Source organism: Microcebus murinus, chromosome 9 (assembly GCF_040939455.1).
Source record: "Microcebus murinus isolate Inina chromosome 9, M.murinus_Inina_mat1.0, whole genome shotgun sequence".
Taxonomy (NCBI): domain Eukaryota; kingdom Metazoa; phylum Chordata; class Mammalia; order Primates; family Cheirogaleidae; genus Microcebus; species Microcebus murinus.
The window spans coordinates 64,417,275-64,437,794 of record NC_134112.1 but is presented as its reverse complement, the minus strand read 5'-3'; the positions used below and the strand labels follow the sequence as shown (position 1 = coordinate 64,437,794).

The 20,520-nt window shown below is 35.9% G+C and overlaps 2 protein-coding genes across 6 annotated transcripts; one reads left to right on the top strand and one right to left on the bottom strand.

Moving 5' to 3' along the window:
• Positions 1–7,635: 7,635 nt before the first annotated feature.
• DNAJB9 (DnaJ heat shock protein family (Hsp40) member B9) lies at positions 7,636–12,652 on the bottom strand. Of its 4 annotated transcripts, none has more exons than XM_012745768.3 (3): positions 12,472–12,652; positions 10,119–10,345; positions 7,636–9,167 (listed from the first exon to the last, which is right to left on the bottom strand). In XM_012745768.3, exons 2-3 carry the CDS (start codon positions 10,333–10,335, stop codon positions 8,716–8,718), a joined length of 669 nt encoding a protein of 222 aa, XP_012601222.1. In that variant the 5' UTR covers positions 10,336–10,345; positions 12,472–12,652; the 3' UTR covers positions 7,636–8,715. The 4 variants fall into 4 exon arrangements, with proteins under 4 accessions (XP_012601222.1, XP_012601205.1, XP_012601213.1 ...); XM_012745751.3 differs by having other exon boundaries at positions 12,328–12,651; XM_012745759.3 differs by having other exon boundaries at positions 12,334–12,651.
• On the top strand, positions 12,592–20,202 carry THAP5 (THAP domain containing 5). Of its 2 annotated transcripts, XM_012745737.3 has the most exons (3): positions 12,592–12,936; positions 16,203–16,395; positions 16,849–20,202. In XM_012745737.3, the coding sequence occupies exons 1-3, from the start codon at positions 12,599–12,601 to the stop codon at positions 17,758–17,760; spliced, it is 1,443 nt and encodes a 480-aa protein (XP_012601191.3). In that variant the 5' UTR covers positions 12,592–12,598; the 3' UTR covers positions 17,761–20,202. The 2 variants fall into 2 exon arrangements, with proteins under 2 accessions (XP_012601191.3, XP_075862662.1); XM_076006547.1 differs by lacking the exon at positions 12,592–12,936 and having other exon boundaries at positions 16,284–16,395; positions 16,812–20,202.
• Positions 20,203–20,520: the final 318 nt, after the last annotated feature.

The following is a 20,520-nucleotide window of genomic DNA, read 5'->3' as shown; positions in this document are numbered from 1 at the left end:
GAGACTCTTAGCTCTTTCCCTGCCAACCAAAAAGCCTTACATAGGTAGAGATATTATGATTGGTGAGTCAGCACCGATGGCTCATCATTTGGAAGACAGCTGCTCTAGAAAAACACCTAGATCCAGAGCAAATTTAGTGTGAATAAGAAATAAACTTTTTTTTTTAGAGATGGGGTCTATGTTGCCCAGGCTGGTCTCCAACTCCTGGGCTCAAGCAGTGTTCCTGTCTCAATCTCCCAGGTAGCTGAATAAGCATGGGCAAGAAATAAATATTTATAGTGTTAAGTCACTAAGATTTGGGGCTTGTTATTGTAGCATCAACTAGTTTATGCTGACTAACAGACTACCTGCACAGAGAGGGGAACAGAGATGAATGGATCATAAAACTCCCTGAAAAGCAAAAAAAAAAAAAGCTTTTCTCCATATCTTATGTCCCAAGTCTATGTGGGCCTTTATTACTGACTATGTGTCAGGGAATAAGAATCAGTATTATGTAAATGATAAAATAAATAGAACCAAATAATATTCATTAATAATATTAATTAGCAAATACCAGTCTCTTCCATTTCTAATTATGAAATATGTAATGTAAAACCTAACCTAGAGGAACCAATTAGAAAATGCTAAGGTAAAATTCATTTAAAACAAGAAAATATTGGAACACTTTTAAATAATTACCTACATATTAATACAGTTAGTTGTAACTAAAAGCAAATTGTGAAATGTCAGCAGAGAATTTTATTTTAATGACTTTTCCCTGATATATGTAATAAATCATGTAATGCTTCTTCAAGTGATGATTACATGAAATTATATTCAAATAATAGGAAATTAAGTTTAAAAATTGAATAGTTGAAAGTGTTTGCAATACTGATTGAAACTGTTAATTTAGTGAGTGATAATTGCATAATGTGTCATCATAACTCAAAAAGACTCCACCATGAGGCAACCTTGGGTCCTCAACAGCGTTAATTGGTGGGGGAAGGGTAAAAACAAGGAGTTTGCAGGGCCAAGGCTCAGGGAAATAATCCAGGTGTAGATTTGACTCCCTAAAGGCCAGTAGTTTAAAAATCAAAGTCAGTATTCAAATAAATGAGGGAAATTTAGGTTTGAATGTGGCAGGATAAGGTAGAGTGGAAAGGGGCCGGCAGCAAAAGATTTGGTCTGGTGAATAAGCCACAATAGCAGCCAACTCCAGCCAAAAACGAACAGCTTTGACCTCAATTAAAGAGACTCACATCTCTAATGTGAGCACCATTTAGCAAATAATTTCCTTCTTAAAATGTCTAATCTTTACCCAAAGATAACAATAACTTTATTTACAAACCACTCAAAGATATTTTGATATGTAGATGTTGAGTAAGTAGCAAGGCTCACTTACTACCTGAATGAATAATAGACAGCTAAGGCATGCAATTCAATTTTGTATTTCAGAAAAATCATAAATTATTACATTATAGAACTTTGAAATCTTCCCCAAATAGTTGAAACCAAAAATGTTAGATCTACTAATGTCAAGATTCTACAAGATTTAATTTGAGTTTGATTCCTAACTGAAACAAAAACTCAGCCATCATTCAGGAATACAAAGAGAAGAGGCCCCTACCTTCCAATCACATTCATTATAAATTACCACAATACCAGTGTCTGTCATCAGATTTTCCACTGGTTGTCATTAAAATTTAAAATATTAATAATATGCTTGAATCACTAGTCTTTGATTTATAACTTTGGACAGAATCAATTGATTACCTACCATGAAAGATGGTAGAATACACTAATATTTTCTTTTATCTTACCTGTGACCTGTGACCTTTTGTAATGATTTATTTTTTGGTGACTCCTTTGTGTTCTCTCACAACACTAAACCATTTTGTTGGCACTTACCAGAAACTTTATTATAAAAGCTTATAAAAAAGTTTTATTAATAAGAAGGACAAGATCAGTAATTTTGATTTAGGCATATATGCAAAGTAAAAAAAAATCAGTTAATTCTAGGAAAACCCTGTGATTATTTACTTATATTAGTAATTTGATGTTTCTATACATCCCATTACTCTGCAAAGCCAAAGGATATTTTACCAAAAATATGTATAGGGTTGTGTGTGTGTGTGTGTGTGTGTGTGTTTATTCCATGCCTCACTGACTAGAAATACTTCAATTCACTACTCAAGTGTCAGAACCTATTTGACATTACTAACTGCTAATACTGGTCCAATCAGTGAAAGGATTAGACTGGCCTTAGTCCATTTTGTGTTGCTATAAGGGAATACTTGAAGCTGGGTAATTTATAAAGAAAAGAGGTTTATTTAGCTAATTGTTTTGCAGCCTGTACAAGAAGCACGGAGCTGGATTCTGCTCCATTTCTGGTGAGGGCCTCAAGCTGCTTCCACTCATGGCAGAAGGTGAAGGGGAGCTGGCACATACAAAGAGCACACACCAAGAGAGGAAGCAAGCAGGGGAAGGCAGCAGGCTCTCCTTAACTACCAGCTCTAGCAGGAAGTAATAGCGTAAGAACTCACTCACCTGTGAGGGAGCTGCCCTCATGACCCTAACACCTCTCATTGGGCCCCACCTCTGATATTGGGTATCAAATTTCAACATGAGGTTTACAGGGGACAAGCATCCAAACCAAAGCAGACTATAAGAGTGATTTGTTCTTTATCTTAACATTCATGGCCTGATTCTTCTGTCCTCAAATACTTTCTTGTTTTTAAAATACACTTTTGTAACAATAACTAGCTTTTATTTTCTTGGGAGAATAAAGGAGTTTTCATTTACATAAATTATCCTCTCATAATTGCTTGATGATGGCTATTGTAGGTGTCAAATAGTCCTGAAGAAACAATGTTATTCAAGTAGCTATAGCAGTCATCAGAAGAAGAAAAGCATATTAATGAAATAGAGGCTAGACTAAGGGAAATCATAATGGGCTCTGATGGCATAATCTTTTTCAATCATAGTTCATTAAAAGACATATTTTTTTATAATGGCAACACAAATATCAGCATAATATATGCTATCATCCTTGCTTTGATATGTGTTCATGTATATGCTCCAAAAATTTATTAAATAGTATATTTTACTCAGTTTTATTTAGGCCAGTATTTACCAAGCTTTTACCATTTAGATATGGTTAAGAGTACATTTAGATATGGTTAAGAGTACTTAGTAAAAATGTTTCCATGGTCCAATAAGTTTGGTAAACAATACTTGGCATCTCTACCAAAGATTCACAATATAAATTACTATACTGAGAGCTCCGAGAAGCCCATTGTCTTGGTCCATTTAGATTCCTATAACAAAATACCATAGACTGGGTGGCTTATAAAAAACAAATTTATTTCTCACTGTTTTGTAGTCTGAGAAGTCCAAGATCAAGGCATTAGCATATTCACTGTCTAGTGACAGGCCTCCTCCTCATAGATCTTCTCATTCTAACCTGACATGGTTAGGAGAACAGAGAATGGTCTCCCTTGGGCCTCTTTTATAAGGGTACCAATCCCATTCATGAGAGCTGTGCCCCATGACCTAATCACAACCCAAAGGCCTCACCTCCTAATACCATCACCTTGGGAGTGAAAATTTCAACATACAAATTGGTGGAGGGACATAAACATTCAGACTATAGCACCCACCTATAAAGAAACATATTTCACAAGGTTTAACTCCCAATCCAACTTTCAGAAATTTATTTAAACATAATTTTTTTCATAGCATGCTTATTCCTGTAGAATATCATTCTAAAGAATAAGCTGTTGCTACATGGATGAAACCATAACTTAAACTCTATTAAAATGTCCATGTTAAAAATTCTATCCAGAAATGTTTTCACTATAAATTCTTATTCAAATAATTTCTTTAAGAGCACTTAATTTTACTACTATTCTGTTTTAAACCTGCTCCAATCAAGCATACACTTACCACTTGATAAAAATTGGTCTTGTCAAGGTCATTTTTGACACCTGTATTGCTAAAAAAAAAAAAAAAAAAATGGTCTCTTCTCAGTCATCATCTTGCTGGATTTGGTAGTAGCATTTTACAAGGTTCATCACTTTGTATTTCTTGATATACTTTTTTACTTTCTTCCAAGACACAAAACTTTTAACTCTGTGGCTGCTGCTTCTCAGTTACCTTGTAGGTTCCTCATTTTCTCCTTGTATTTTTAATTTTAGAGTAACTGGGGGCTCAGTTCTTTGCTTCTTTTTATATCTATATACATTCCCCTAGTGATTTTTATCTAGCCTCAAAGTTTTAAACAGCACCTATATTTTGACAATTCCAAAATGTACATTTCCAGCTTAGCTCTCTCTCCTAAACTCCAGACACATCTCCACCCATCTAACTCATTATTTCAAATCCAGTAGGTCCAAATCAAACTTCTGATTTTCCCTCTAAAAAAATGTCTTCTTACTGCAGCCTTCTCCATCGTAGTTAAAAGCAACTCTATCTTTCTAGTTACTTAGAACATGAAACATAGAATCATACTTTTCTCCTTTTTCATGTCTACATTTAATCCATAAACAGATCCTGGCCACTTTACTTGCAGAATACATCTGGCATCCAACCACTTCCCACCTCTTCCACTACTACCCTGGCGTGGTGCATTGGCTGCAACACTTTCTCATCCTAGAATATTGAAATAGCTTCCAAACTGGTCTCCCTATTCCACTATTGCCCCTCTGTAGTCTATTATCATCAACACAGCAGTTACAGTGATCCTTTGTAAATGTTTAAAAGATCAAGTCAGTTATTTACTCAAAACTCAGCCATCACATCACATTCCAAAAGCAAATCTTTTACAAAGATTGGCAAGGTCCTACATGATCTGTAGGGCTGCTCCAAAGCCCCCTTACCTTTATGAACTCACCTCTCACTACTATGGTTTGCTTACTGGCCTCCAGCTATACTGGCTTCTTTGTTCCCAGAACTTATCCCAAATGCTTCTACCTTCCATACAAATAAATCCCTTCAAGTCTCTACACAAACTGTGAGGCTTATAGACACGCCTATTGAAAATTGCAACACATCCTAGCAGCCCTCCCAATTCTCCTCCCCTGTGCTACACATTTTTTCCTATACTTTAATGAACGTACATAGTAATTTATTCATATAATTTGTGCTTATTTCCTTCCACAAGAATGTAATCACCCCCACCACCCTCCTCACCCCTTATAGTATATTATAATGAATTACTACAAATAGAACTGCACAATAAATTATCTAGGTAGCTCCACCTTAGGGCAAGGTCTGCAGAGAAGCTGGGGAGGGAGTTGAGTGTCAAAATTGAGATAAGAGGAAGAATATGAGTTTTGTAGGACAAAGAAGGCCTGCATGGTAGGGAACATATAGACTGTAAGTCCGCTATCTCCCATTGACTGGTCATAGCTGATGTAAATGTAAACTACATGTGAAGTCATATTACTTCATCTATTCTGATACTATCATTACATGGAACAAAATTTCCAAGTAAGTGGGTTAAGACAAGAACCTATGCCTGATTTATTGATGCAATATTCTATCATAAATCTGATAATACTAGAATTTTAAATTATCTTTCAATCCCTGAATTACATTTCTTTCCGTCAGTGTTTGTTGTTGGCTGTTGCTTCTTTTCCCTGCTGTTAGTTTTCCTTAAATGTCTGATATTCTTTGGACATCTGTACATAAGACTACATCATATTGCACAGATAGCTGAAAAAGAAGTTTCCTCAGCAATTCTATGTCTGCATTAGATCTGCTTTTTGAATAATAACTTTGGTTCTGGGTAGGTTGTCAGAGCTTCTTAACCAGCAAGTGCCCATAGATTGACTATGTGCCCAGCATGCAGAAGATATGGCTTTACTCTGAGAATGGAGTGCATTTTTCACCAGCACTCTCTTCACCCCCAGGTGAAACTTCACTTGGTCTCTACACTGCTTTCATATCACACCCTAAAACTCTTGACTGGGAAGCCTTTCTCAAAATAATCCCTTTCTTTCAAGAGCAGTTCTTAGTCCCTAGCCTGAGGCAAAAACTATTATACTTCTGACTACTGTTTAACTGGAGGGAAGACAAAGAGCAGGGGTTTCCAATGCAGTCCTTCAATTAATTAACGTACTTGAACTCTGGCCTTTTCCTCAACACCCTCACCCAGTTCTGATACTTAAAGCTTCTCCAGGACACATTGTGGTTTTTCTGATTTCTCTTCTAATCCCAATTCTTCTGCTTTATTCATTCCTGAAATTGTCTCAAAACTTCTGGTTGCTGTTTTCCAGCAATTTTATGCTTTCATTCTTATATTTTGTCATTTCATTGGGATCAAGAGGGAGAAAAACAATCATGACTATATTCAACCTGTCATCTGGAACTGAAGGTGCTAGCATTAACATAAAAAATATAAAAACTTTAGAGACCTACTGCTGGTACCAGTCTTCTCTTTATTCTGTTTGGCAATGATCTCACTTTCATCTAGTGTGTTCAACAAAAATCTATTGCCAAAATTTAAATAACTACCCCAGGAATGTACAAATTCTTAATTGACCTTGGGTGATCTGAATTCTCATGGAACTAATCTCATCACATGCCTACTACATACTGATTGCATCCAATTCAAGATATATTCAGCCCAGGAATATCTAGAGAACTTAGTTCAAGAAAATGATTAGAAATCACAATATGAAAATTACTAGTTTACCCAGAAGGAAAAATAAAACCACTTTGATAGATTTCATAGGTGGTCACTTGTGTAGGAGGTAAAGATTAACCTATTTTATTTTTCATTTCTTCAATTACAGAAGTTTCCCATTTTCTTTGTACAATCTGTACAAACCATAAAGAAGAAAAAATTTAACTTATTGAGGAAACTTTTATATTACTAGTCTAATTTCCAATTGCTTACATCAAACTCCTCACACACACAACCCTATAGATTACCTATATATGTAGTTGGTATCTTAAGTTTGAATGATTCAGAGTCCATTTTGCCTTGCAAAATTTATGTGCAATAGCCAAAATGAAGGTTAGAAAAGATCAAAATAAATGTTCACAACGGGGAAAACAAGATTACCAGGCCCTGGGAAAAAAGGAGACACATGCTAACAAAAAAATGCATCCTTAATCCTTATTTGAAAATGAGACCTTTTTTTTTCTTTGGCCTCATTTGTAATAATATGTTCTAGATAATCCTCAGCCCAAAATTCAAGATATGGCTATTTCATTATCAAACAAAACTAACTAGTAGGTATAACTTTTGGAAATAAGTAGGGTACATAAATATAATAAATTCATTTTCTTAAATTTTCAAATTAAAGATGAATAACAAATACATCTTTATGCAAAGTGTCTTTTTCCCAACCTGGCCCGAAAAGGGTAAGAACTTACTGATGGCATGAACAACTCACTCTTGGCAAGCAAATACAACAAAATCATAACAAAATCTTCAAGTTACCAAAATTTGTGAGAGGAGGAGGATGTTATGAAAGCAACAGAAATTACCAAATGGTACTCAAACAAGATCCTATCAGGGTTTTCAGTTTAGTTGAAAGTAACTCCAGGAATATGGCCTTTGATCAACATAGCCCCATTGCTTATATACCCTCCATGCCTCCAGAGCTGCTTAATAAACTTTTAATAAAAAAATGACGACAAAGAATATCAGGTTGTAAATATTTATATTCCTCTCACATACAATGTTGTATGAGACATTTACTAGTTTTAATATGTATCCATAGGATTAATACTCGTACGGAGTATAATGTGGAAAGGTGCAGAACTAAAGAAAATTAAGTCTATCTGAAAACAAAAGCACACATTTCTTAGGATTTAAAAATATTGCACATAATAAGGTTGCACAGAAATTACTGGCTGGTTTTACAAACAGAATGAGGTATTAGTCAATCTCTAGATAAAGGTAAGTACAAAGAGGAACTACACACACACACACAAAAAAAAAAAAAAACAACCCATGGTAAAACCTAGAGTGCCAACAACTAAGAAAGAAATGTGAAAGATGTATAAGTAGCTATGATTTCAACACTACAAAATTATTTTTAGCCAGGGACCAAACACATAACAATCTCTTGGCAATATTTCATAAGTTTTCAACTTTTTTCCAGCCCAAAAGACTCTAAGCAATAAAATCATTTTTTACCCCAATTTCACTGTAGAAAAGTATGGTTCTGTGTTAAATATCAAACCATCCCTTTCTAAAGCTTTCAGTGGCAATTAACCAAGATACTGTTCTCCTTTGCTGAATAACTCAATTACAGTTTCATGTACATTTAGCAACCCAAGTCACAGCTGCTACAGAGCATGCAATTTTACATTAGTAAAGGTTTCACTGCAAAAATCATTCAAGTTCACACAATTTAAGTCTACAATAACTTTTTAAAGTTTTAATCTTTAAATATATATCAGGCAAACGCAATCTGTTCTTGGTAATAAAACTAGCCACATTAGTGAGCTCAAGGGCACATAGAGAAAAAGGACTAGGCAGAACTACATCTTTTTTTTAAAGAATCTTTCCTAATCAGGGAAATTAATAATTTAGCATTTTGCCTACTAGTTGAATGTTGCTGAATTTGTTAAAAACAACTTAAATATATTTAATAGCTATGTCAAGTTGTTTAAAGTGAAATCATGCACTTGTCAAAATAGTTCACAGAAAATTGTTTTGCATCAAAGATATTAAGGGTCAACTAGTTGCGTTTACTGAGAACAGAGAAAAAAATGGAATTACTGTCCTGAACAGTCAGTGTATGTAGTAACCATATTTCCTCTTCGTTGAGTGACAGTCCTGCAGTGCTTGCTAGATCCATGGAATCTATTTTCAGTCTGTACTGTGTGCCGATTGGTGGTGTCAAAACCACTGAAAGAAAACATTTTCTCCATATCTTCAAACATGTCATCAAACAGTCCACCTCCAAAAGAAAACTCCTGGAAATGATGCCTTTGTCTACTGGAACCATCCTGGCGTGTCTGGAAATGATTTTCGAAATGCTTCTTGGACCGAGTGTTTTGGTTTTCACCAAAAAAGCCAAAGTCTTTAAATAAGTCATCAAAATTAAAGTTAAATGATTGCTCAAAAGGACTTCCACTACCTCTTTGTCCTTTACCATTAGTAAAAGCACTATGTCCAAGTGTATCATACTCTTTTCGCCTATTAGCATCTGAGAGTGTTTCATATGCTGAAAGAGACAAAAATACTGTAGTAACTGAAGGTAAAATATTCAAAATTACATATATTCAAATCTCTTCAAAGAAGTGAATTCAACTATTATTTTAGGGAAGAATTTCAAATCACAGTAAACCAAAACATTACAAACATAAGCATTAAGTTAAAAATGACAAGTTGTAAAACAAGGCATAGACTTTTTGTCTGATTCACTGCTGTATCAGCAGTTATCACAATGTTACCTCTAGTAAATATCCAACAAATATTTATTAAATGAATGGTACCACATAAACATGTGGGCAATAATTATGGAGTTCTTTAATCTTCATATTATGTGTGTGAAACCATTACTTGTATCAAAGTATTAAACAGTCAAATATAACCAATTAATAAGAATTAAGATTTTTTTTCTACTTCCTTACTAGAAGTAAATGTTTAATTCTAATTCCGTACTGTTACCTCTACCCACCAATAATTACTGAATGCACAGGAGGTGCAATCTGTTTTAGAACTCATCTTAAGTCAGAACTTGCTTCAACTTTTTCTTTAAAAACAAATATGGCTTTGAAACATACATCAAGTGAAGAAGAAAATAAGGCATTTTAGAGACTATTTTAATTTTTTTATATTTAATGTATATAGTAAAATACTGTGTTTCATAAATTAGTTAAGAATTAGAAGTAGCTAAAACTCCTTTTGTCACAGAAGCAACAGTGATTTTATAATAGTAGAGTGAAATAATAGATTTTTAGATCTGTATACCATCTACTATCCTTTGTACATTCACTGAGGAATGAATCAAAGTATGTCAGAAAAATATAATCTCAGAGAATCTCTCTACTTATACATAAATCCCACTCCCCCACCCATCTTCACAAAACCTTCAAATACATACACACTTCTTAGCTATCATTCTCCTTATTAGTTAATACCCATGAGACCTCAGAGGTAGTCATTTATTTACCTTCTGCAATCTCTCTGAATTTTGCTTCAGCATCAGGGCTCTTATTTTTGTCAGGGTGGTACTTCATGGCCAACTTGTGAAAGGCCTTCTTGATTTGGCGCTCTGATGCTGATTTTGGCACACCTAAGATATCATAATAGCTTTTTGAGGCCAGAATTAATTCTGTTATCATTAAAATGTAGATTGCGAAGATGAAAACTGACTGGGGAGTAGCCATTTCTAATAACCTAAAAAAGAAAAGAAAAAAATTTTATTTATGAGCTAATCTAAGACTTTTTTCTTTTAAAAGAAACCCAATGAATCTTTGGAATATAAGGTAAACCTAATGCAGTATCAAATTGTTAAGCATACAGTTTATCTTGTACCTGTTCACATATTATTTCATTTATGCAAATTTTATAACTCCCAAATTGGCTTGACCTTGTTGAGAGCAAATATTAATAGAACTCAACCAAATTGAGAAAAATCTTTTTTTGGCTTTGCCTTTCCACTAATACCCTGGCCATACACAGAGAAGACAAATTTTTCAGTAACTGATTTTTATAATATTGAAGACTCATCATAAGCAAGCATTGTTAAAAAAAGGGGAGGGAGGGGAAGGACTCAAATAATATTTTAAAGGATCCCAATCTTCCTTTATTTAACTTCCCAGAAAAAAAAAGGAGGGCATTACCAAGGTAAATAGTTCAGTAAGTCTAATTAGTAGTAATCTTCTCTCCCTAAAAAAGCACCAATTCAGCTGTCATTTCAGCAAGGTGAGCCAAGGGCTGCAAATAGAGAACTTAATATCATGATACTGACAATAGAACGTTGTTTTTTTTTTTTTTTTTTGTCTTTGAGACAGAGTCTCACTTTGTTGCCCAGGCTAGAGTGAGTGCCCTGGCATCAGCCTAGCTCACAGCAACCTCAAACTCCTGGGCTCAAGCGATCCTTCTGCCTCAGCCTCCTGAGTACCTGGGACTACAGACATACGCCACCACGCCCGGCTAATTTTTTCTATATATATATTAGTTGGCCAATTAATTTCTTTCTATTTATAGTAGAGACAGGGTCTTCTCTTCCTCAGACTGGTCTCAAACTCCTGACCTCCAGCAATCCGCCTGCCTCGGCCTCCCAGGGTGCTAGGGTTACAAGCGTGAGCCACGGTGCCGGGCCAATAGAACGTATTTTTAAAAAATATAAGATCTCAAATGTTTAACAAAGAACCATGGATAAATACGTTCTGTTTAAAACTCATAATTAACAGAATTTAAGATTTCTGCTAAGGCCGCCAGAAAAGTGAACTTTGATAGTTTGTACTAGTCTAGACAAGTTAGATTCTTACTTTCAAACTTCTCAGTAGTTAAAATATTTCTCTGACTTTTAAACCATTGAAGAAGTTTTCACTTAGAATGCCTGACAATATGTGTTTAATGACTCAAGAGTCAAAACGAAGTGATCCTGTTTTTTGAATAGTGTACACAGGAGTCCTTAATAACCTATAATGACATAACAAGGCTGACGAAAGACACTGCGGCTTGTGGAAACTGCCTGCCTTCCCCTCCCGCCGCCTTTCCTGAGCGTAATTAGCAGGTGGATCACTTCTTTCCACAGAGTTACTCACAGTCACGGGTACCAAAGCTCAAGTACAACCTCCTGGTTTAAAGAAGACAAACAAACGGAGGGTATCCTGTGGACGCTGCCTGGACTGCAGGTTGCTCCCTAGTCAAAGGGCGAATGTAAAACTGACAGAGGCACCTTTCTGGCTTAATGAGCGTTATCCCACCGTTTCAAGGGAACATCTGACCCTTTCCTTAGCAAACTAACTTTGGTATGACGCTGACTTCTCCTTCCCAAGACAAACCCGCCGGTCAGCAGGCTGGGCCTCACTCCCCAGCGCCGGTGACCGGCTGGGTCGGACCGTCCACCCTCAACCCCGCGGCGACAGGCACACGCCCTTGTCCGTCCCGGCCCCGCCGACGGGGCTCCTCGCGGCCCGGCGTCCAGTCCTAGGAGGAGCTGTCCGATGCCCGAGAAAGCCAGCGGCACTACCCAAAGCACAAAGCGCGCTCTTCAGTGGCTCGGCAATTCCTTCCTTCTATTCCCTCGAAGAACAAGCAGCTCGAAGCCACTGTGGCGGACACCTAGGCCGAGTAGGCCAACAAAGGCAGGCCTGGGCTCCCGGGACGCTCCGAACTCCCCTCCCCGCGACCCCGGCCTCGTCCCTCACCCGCACCCTCAGGCTGCCGGGGCTTCTCCACAGAGCGGAGGCGCCGGCGACGCTGACGACCGGCTTGGTTCGGCTGCTCGGGCTCGGCCCCTCACCCCGGCCTCCCGGAGCTGGCGCGCGCCCCGCTGCCGCTAGCACACGGACCTCGCGCTCCCGCGGCCGCCGCTGACTCCCTCAGCCCGCTCCCTTCTGGCGGGAGGCCTCCGCAGGAACCACCACCTCAGGAGAAGACCTACACGAAACGCTTCCTCATTGGCTCTCGCCTCCCCACATGACTCTCGCGCCCTACGCGCACGTGGAAAACTGTTGTGGCCGCTCAGCCCGAGCGTCACTTCTGGCCCCAACCCTCGAAAAGGCGGGGCCGTGGAGGGGAGGCGGAAGTGAGTGGAGGGTGGCGGCTGCTTTTCCCCCGGGCAGCTTCCGGCGCAGGCGCGGTGGATCAGGCGGCCTGGACCCGGGGCTCCGCCTCAGTGAAGAGGGCTGGCCTGCGCTCTTTTCTGCCCCCGTCTCCCGGGGCCTCACCCGAGCAATGCCCCGCTATTGCGCAGCGATTTGCTGTAAGAACCGCCGGGGACGAAACAGTAAAGACCGGAAGCTGAGTTTTTACCCGTAAGTTGCCCCAGGAGCAGAAGCGCCTGCCTAGCCTATGGGCCGCGGTCCTGTGGCCTTTGGGCTTGTGTGTCTCCCTCCTGTCTGCCCTAAAAATTAGTCCTCAGCACTCCAGACGTGGTTGGTCCCTGCACAGGAGAAGGACAGGAGGCTTGAGCTCAGTTTACCTAGCAGTGCCCTTCGTGAGCGAGGACGCCGGGCCGGTGGCGAGGCATAGGGGCCTGTATGGATCTGTAAGGGAAGTTAAAACGATTAAGTTTGCGCGGTGCTCTGCTTTTCAGAGCCTTTCCCCTTGCCTCTCCAGACCTCATTTCACTGAAACGTTAACCACCATTTAAGGTACATCAAACCTGTGAAGTGGGAAGGTGCACTCAAAGTTAATTTACACTCCTTATGAGTTAGGTCGCCTGAGTATAATCCCACCTTTATCCTGAGGGAACCGAGGCCCAGAAAGATTACGTAACCGAACTCGAAAGTTGTGTGTCAGAGCCAGAATTATAAATTGTCCTCTTCATTGGTACAGAAAACAGGGTAGATAAGTGTTATTTTGAATTACTAGAGCCACAAAATAGTTCCATGAAGCTACTGAAGCACTGATTTTTATTCAGAAGAACAGGGAAGCAGTGTTGTATAATAATTAAGTGTTGTATAATAATTAAGTGTTATATTATAATTGTATAATAAATAAGAATCCAGGCTCCAAAGCCAGGCTCTTAGATTCAAATCCTGGTTGCACTGCTTTATAGCTGAATAACCTGTAAATTATTTAAGCTCTTGGTGTGTCAGATTTCTCTTCCCGTATAGTGGAGATATTAGTAGTACTTAATTCACACTTAACATGTAAAGAGGTAAAACAGCACTTGCAGGTAGTACATATTTAATATATATAAAAAGCCTATGACAATCAACATATTTAAAATATTCCACTTTTTTGTATTTAAAAACAATTCATTTATGTCTAACCTGGTTGTCTTTTCCTTTCTTCAGATTTTCTCCAATTATTTGGTGAAGCTCATTTTACTTTAGACCTGAAGCTCTCATTCACTAATGATAAACTAATGAGTATCTGAAGTAATGGAAAAAACCTGATAACACCAAGTAATTCACACCACCTGGCATTGTTTCCAGGATTGTCACCTCCGAAGCCCTTCCTCAAGATGCAAAGAGATTTGGGGAAGAAAAAATCGAATCTACCCTTAGTTGATAGGGAAATGTTACTATATTAATGGCTCTAGCTCTGAAGTTTATAGCAAAAGAATATGTTGAACTTGATACAGTCTCATGTTTCCCAGATTTATTTGGCCTTTGATATTGGGGGAGGCGCATAACCCTAGACTAAAATTTTTTTTAATTTTTGTTAACCTCACAGTTAATATTTTTAAGAAAGAAGAAAATAGTGCTAAGTGAGTTATAAAGATTTTTTTTCAAAATGGGAATTTAGTGAAAGTGGAATTTTTTATTTTTATGGGTTTTTTAAATTCCATGTATAATTCACAAAATAAAAATTGATTTAGTTTTAAAAATTCCCCAATAGCACCAAACTTGAAGAATTGAATTTACTCCTGTTAACACTATAGCAAGCTATCGTATAAATTTTTATGCATTTGGAAACTCAGTTGATGTGTACATATAATGTCTAGTTTATACTGTGATTATCTTATGCTTTATTGAGAATTACATAAGACGGTGAAATAAAATTATCAAACACTTTAAACCAATATAAAGATAATCAGTTTTTCAGTAAACATAGTCTAGATTTCTTAGAGATTTACTTGTTGAGGAAATCCAGTTATCAAGGATATTCACAAAGTATATTTTACTAATGATTTGATAACTTAGCATATAGGTGTAATGGAAATAATATTTATACATGAATTTACTTAAACATTGTAAAAGGCATATTCTCATTTTAGATGTAACAAAAGGTATGCTGTTGTTACCTATGGCTAGAAGAATTCAGGTCTTCTAAAAAAAGTTATTTTTGCCATTAATGCCTTTTCTGGTTATGCCTGTCTTTAAAACCTAAGTTATTGTTATGTGTAAGGTTAAAATATTTTCAAAACATGTATTAATACTGTTTCTATGGTGAGAACTTCCAAAGGTAGTTCATCTGATTTTCCATATAAGGATGTCAGGATTAAAAATTACTTCCAGCAAAGTACCCAAACTCACCATAGCATCTTATAAGGTTACCAAAACTTAGAAAAATCTTGCCTAAACTAAATGGTTAGGGAGAAGGAATATACAACAGCTACATTTTATATATAAACTTTATTTTTTACTGTTTTTTAAAACCAGGAAATTGTTAATGTAGTATATGTCTTGGAGTACATTCTTGGAAAATTATCAAACAAAATGTAAACCACTGTCAACTCGTGTTTAATACACATTAACCCAAACCTATTTTGTAGCAAAAATTTTCTGTCAAATTCTGCCCTTAGTCCAGTTTTGCCTATAAAACACATTGCAATATGTTAGCACCAACTCTAAATCCAGGTTCTTGTCGGCACAGGAACAAAATGTATAGAGACCTGTCTTGCCTTTATCTTTTATATTTGATTTGTTTCATATAAAATATCTGAGTCCATCCTTTTTAACATGTTTAATTCTTTTATCAAAGTTTCTTTTTTATAACTTGAATTTTGGAGTTCTCAGTCCCTTGGTTGTAGAAATCTAGTAATATTAGACTAAATTACATATGAGTAGAATGAGGCTGATGCCAGTAAAGAAAATAGAATATTAGTTTTATAAGAATGTTCATTTTATTCAGCTAAATCATTTGTTTGAAATAACATCTCCTTATTTTAAAAATATTAATATAAGTAAGAGCCTAAAGCTCAATACCTTGAATTATAAACCATTTGACTTGTATTAGTGTGAAATACCTTGGATAGGAATTTGTAATTTACAAAAAGTTCTTTCCTTGTTCTAGGCAAACTATACAACAAAGTAAAAATGGAACATAATTCATAGAAAATAGGAATAGATTTTTATCCTTTATAAGAACACATATTTTACTTAAAAGCACTGTGGATATGTTCAGCTCTTCTCAGACAAAAGCTTTGGCTACATATCTTGCATCTTATTTCTTTCACTGCAGAGATGATAGTAGTTGTTATGATGATGCTTTTATTTGGTAGGGATGGATGTGTTGCTCTTATAGCACTTAATGCATAGGTTACCTAGATATGTAGGCCAGAAATATGGCAAAAATATAGCAAAATTCTCCCTTGTTTTTCTTTCCTTTTTTTTTTTTTTAATTTCAGATTTCCTCTACATGACAAGGAAAGACTTGAAAAGTGGTTAAAGAATATGAAACGAGATTCATGGGTTCCCAGTAAATACCAGTTCCTGTGTAGTGACCATTTTACTCCTGACTCTCTTGACATCAGATGGGGTATTCGATATTTAAAACAAACTGCAGTTCCAACAATATTTTCTTTGCCTGAAGACAATCAGGTATTGGGGCAGGGGAGATGGGTAATGCTGAGCAGGGTGGCAGGTGATCAGGTGAAAAGAGTGAAAGGGAATGGTAATTTGGGAAAACATATATGAGAAAAAGGAAAACTAATTTGTGCTTTTACTGAAGGTGTGATAACTTTTTAAAAATTTAAGTCATCCTTAAGCACAGCTCAAGATAAGCAAAAGATACATACATTATTAAGTTATTAACATAAGTTAATAAGTTTTTTACTGGTCTTTTGAATGATCTGAAATGTTTGTCATTCATCAAATGGGTTTAATTCTTTTTTAAAAACACTTTAAAGTATATTTGTTATAGACTTAGAACATTTTTTAAGTTGAATACATTTTTTTGCCCAATATACTGCTCCAAGTTGTAGTCAGCACTAACTAATAAGAGAATGCCTGTAAAGGCTATCTTTTTCAGAATTTGAAAATATTATTTTCTAGGGAAAAGATCCTTCCAAAAAAAAACCCCAGAAGAAAAAATTGGAAAATGAGAAAGAAGTGTGCCTAAAAGCCAAGTCAGAAGAATCACATGCATTAAATGAGGCAAATAAAAATGTAGTTAACACAGATATGCCCCCTGAACGTGCAGAATTGCTTGATTCATCTGGTTTGTTGAAGCCACAAGCTCCAACAACAGGAATTATACAAAATAACATGTTAACTCTTAATCTAGTTAAACAAGATACAGGCAAACCAGAATCTACCTTGGAAACATCAGTTAACCAAGATATAAGTATAAGTGGTTTTCACACATCTTTTGAGAATCTAAATTCTACAACTATTACTTTGACAACTTCGAATTCAGAAGGTATTCATCAGGCTTTAGAAACCCAGGAAGTGCTTGAAATTACCAATCATCTTGCTAATCCAAGCTTAACCAATAATTCAGTGGAAATTAAGTCAACACAGGAAAAGCCATTCTTATTCAGCACAATTAACCAAACAGTTGAAGAATTAAACACAAATAAAGAATCTATTATTGCCATTTTTGTACCTGCAGAAAATTCTAAACCTGTAGTTAATTCTTTTATATCTGCCCGAAAAGAAACCATGGAAATGGAGGACACAGACATTAATGATTCTTTGTATAAGGATGTAGACTATGGAACAGAAGTTTTACAAATTGAACATTCTTACTGCAGACAAGATGTAAATAAGGAACATCTTTGGCAGAAAGTCTCTAAGCTGCATTCAAAGATAACTCTTCTTGAGCTACAAGAGCAGCAAACTCTAGGAAGATTGAAATCTTTGGAAGCTCTTGTAAGGCAGCTAAAGCAGGAAAACTGGCTTTCTGAAGAAAATGTGAAGATTATTGAAAATCATTTTACAACGTATGAAGTCACTATGATATAAAGATGTTTTAAAGCTGTGACTGTTAAATAAGCTTTTCCCAGCCACACCAAATTACATGTAAAGTGAACTTTTTCCTATATAAAGATTGCATCTTAACCTATGAGAGTTGTCTAATGTTATCAGCTGCATCCTGTTCTTGTAATACTCATTTTTTAGAAAAACCAGATAATTGTTGGACTGAAGAGAAAAAATTTTATTACTTGATAATTTTCCAAATTAAATTTAAAATACGGTGAAAAAATGATAGTCATAACACAAGAGAACAAAGATATAGTCAAAAGAGCCTGGAATGGAAGTCAGGTTCAGTCCTGGTTTTACCGCTGGCATATGACCTAGGCAAATTACCTATCAAAACTGAGCCTCAGTCCCTAATCTGTAAGAGAATTTACTAGATCTCTAATAGTCTATTTCTCTATAGTTCCCTTTCTATTAAGATACTTTTATTAGAACTAGTTTTCTATAAGATAATATATACATATATAATACTGGAAGTTGGCTAGAATATGATAATATTAACTATTGGGTAATCCTGAATATTTATTGAATTCTGTGTTGTTTGACCTTTTGGCTATAGTTATATATCTGTAATATAAAGTAAAATATACCTTTTGTTCTAGTTAAACTAAAATAAGCAGTCACCCATTAGCCCAGTTCTTAGGAGGGGTACTTCAAACTTGAAAAAGTATGTATTTCAGTACCTTATATGTGGCTAAACATTATAATACATAGTCATTTCAGCTTTTTAACATCTTGTGTTGATACAGTTATATTTATAAACCAAAAAATTTTAATGAGGTTAATTTTAAATATATGTAAGTATATTTTAGAAGTCATAGTTTATTTCTTAACAGGGGTAACTTTTAAAGTATGTGCTTGTGTCATTTTTAAATTCCCGAATAATAGAGGAATACTGTATTACTCCAGAACTGTGAGAAAATAAGTTTCTGTTGCTTAAGCTACCCAGTCTATTTTATTTTATAATAGCAGCCTGTGCTAACTAAAACATTTCTGTAATTCAAAACAATGAAATATCATACAGTAGTTAAAATCTGCATGCATCAAAATAAGTATCAAAATAATTTATACACTTATGTATATTTTATTAAAATTTATAAGCAAGGAATTATAAATGATGATGACCCTAGAGAGACAAAGGTTTTCTCTTAGGAAGGAGAAGTGATGGTGATATAAATAAAAATACTGATTATGTCTACAGGAATTTAAGAAAAATGTAAAAGTGAAGACTTGTGGTAACAACACAACTTTGAAAAATAGATATATTTTCTTAAAATTGGCAGTCAGTATCATTAAATACATTACTGCTTATGGTGGTGAGCAAGGTCTTGTTGGTTTGATTCTTAGTTTTATTATCTGTGAAATAGAAAATACTATTATCTGTCTTAAAGGATTGAGAATTCTGTAAGGTAACAAACATCTTTCTGGCCCTGGAAAATAGGAGGTGCTCAATAAATATTGGTTGACTCTGAATAGCAAGTATTTCATAATATACCAATTGTTTTGTAAATGCATGATGATTATTTTTGGCCATATTTCACATAGTTTCTTCAGTCTAATAAAATTAATTGATATATGAAAATGTGTTGGCTTATAAAAATTAGAGGTGTCTATTAGATGATCATAGAGAAAAATACTTAAGATTTTTGCATAAATTTTGTGCAGATAATTGGTAGAGTCAATAAAATGTAATTTTAAGTATCCCCATGTTGCATTTTGCTAACAGTTAATTTAAAATAAATAATACAGATTAACCGTGAGTCACAAGAAAGTAATGATATGTTTCTGGTTTTAACAGTGTATATCATAATTTTTGTTTATAGATTCCTCAGGAATAATTTAAATTAGCTGCATTTCTTTAAACTTAATAAATTATTAATATACAGGCTGAATGTCTTTTATTCAAAAATCCAAAATGCTCCAAAATCCAGAATTTTGAGTACCAGCATGATGCACAAAGGAAATGGTCCTTGGAACATTTCAGATTTTGGATTTTTGAAATTGGGATGCCCAGCCATTAAGTGTGATGCAAATATTCCAAAATCTGAAAAACAACTTTCTCTATTCATCTCTATCTATCCTTACCATGATAATCATTCTGTAAAACTTTCAACAACATTGGCTCTTTCCTCTACTGTCCTTACTTCACTAAACTCCATTCCTGAACTCTCATATTTTTGGCTTTTGTATTCTTACATCAGAAAAACAAGCTGGAGAAACCACACAGTTGAACAGACTTGATTATAAATTCATGACCACAAACCTCAAATGGGCCTAGCAGTCTTACTGCATTTCTTTAGTAAGTTCATAATTTCACTCAGATTCTTCCTCACACACCTCCCTTCCTCTCCAGCCCCTCCCTTCTACTTGCCCAAGCTGAGGATCTCATCACATGCATCATTGAGAAAATAAAAAAAATCATAAACACCCCTTGCTATGGACTGAATTGTGTCTCCCTCAAATTTATACATTGAAGCCCTGACCCCCAATGTGACTACTTAGAGATGGGGGCCTTTAAGGAAATGTAGATACGGTTAAATGAGGTCATAAGGGTGGGTCCTGATATGAAAAGATTCTCTTTATAAGAGATACCAGAGAGCTGCTCTCTTCACCATGTGAGGGCACAGCAAAAAGGTGGCCATCTACAAGCCAGGAGGAGAGCTCCCACCCACCAGAACCTAACCATGCTGGCACCCTGATCTCAGACTTCTGGCCTTCAGAACTGTGAGAAAATAAGTGTCTGTT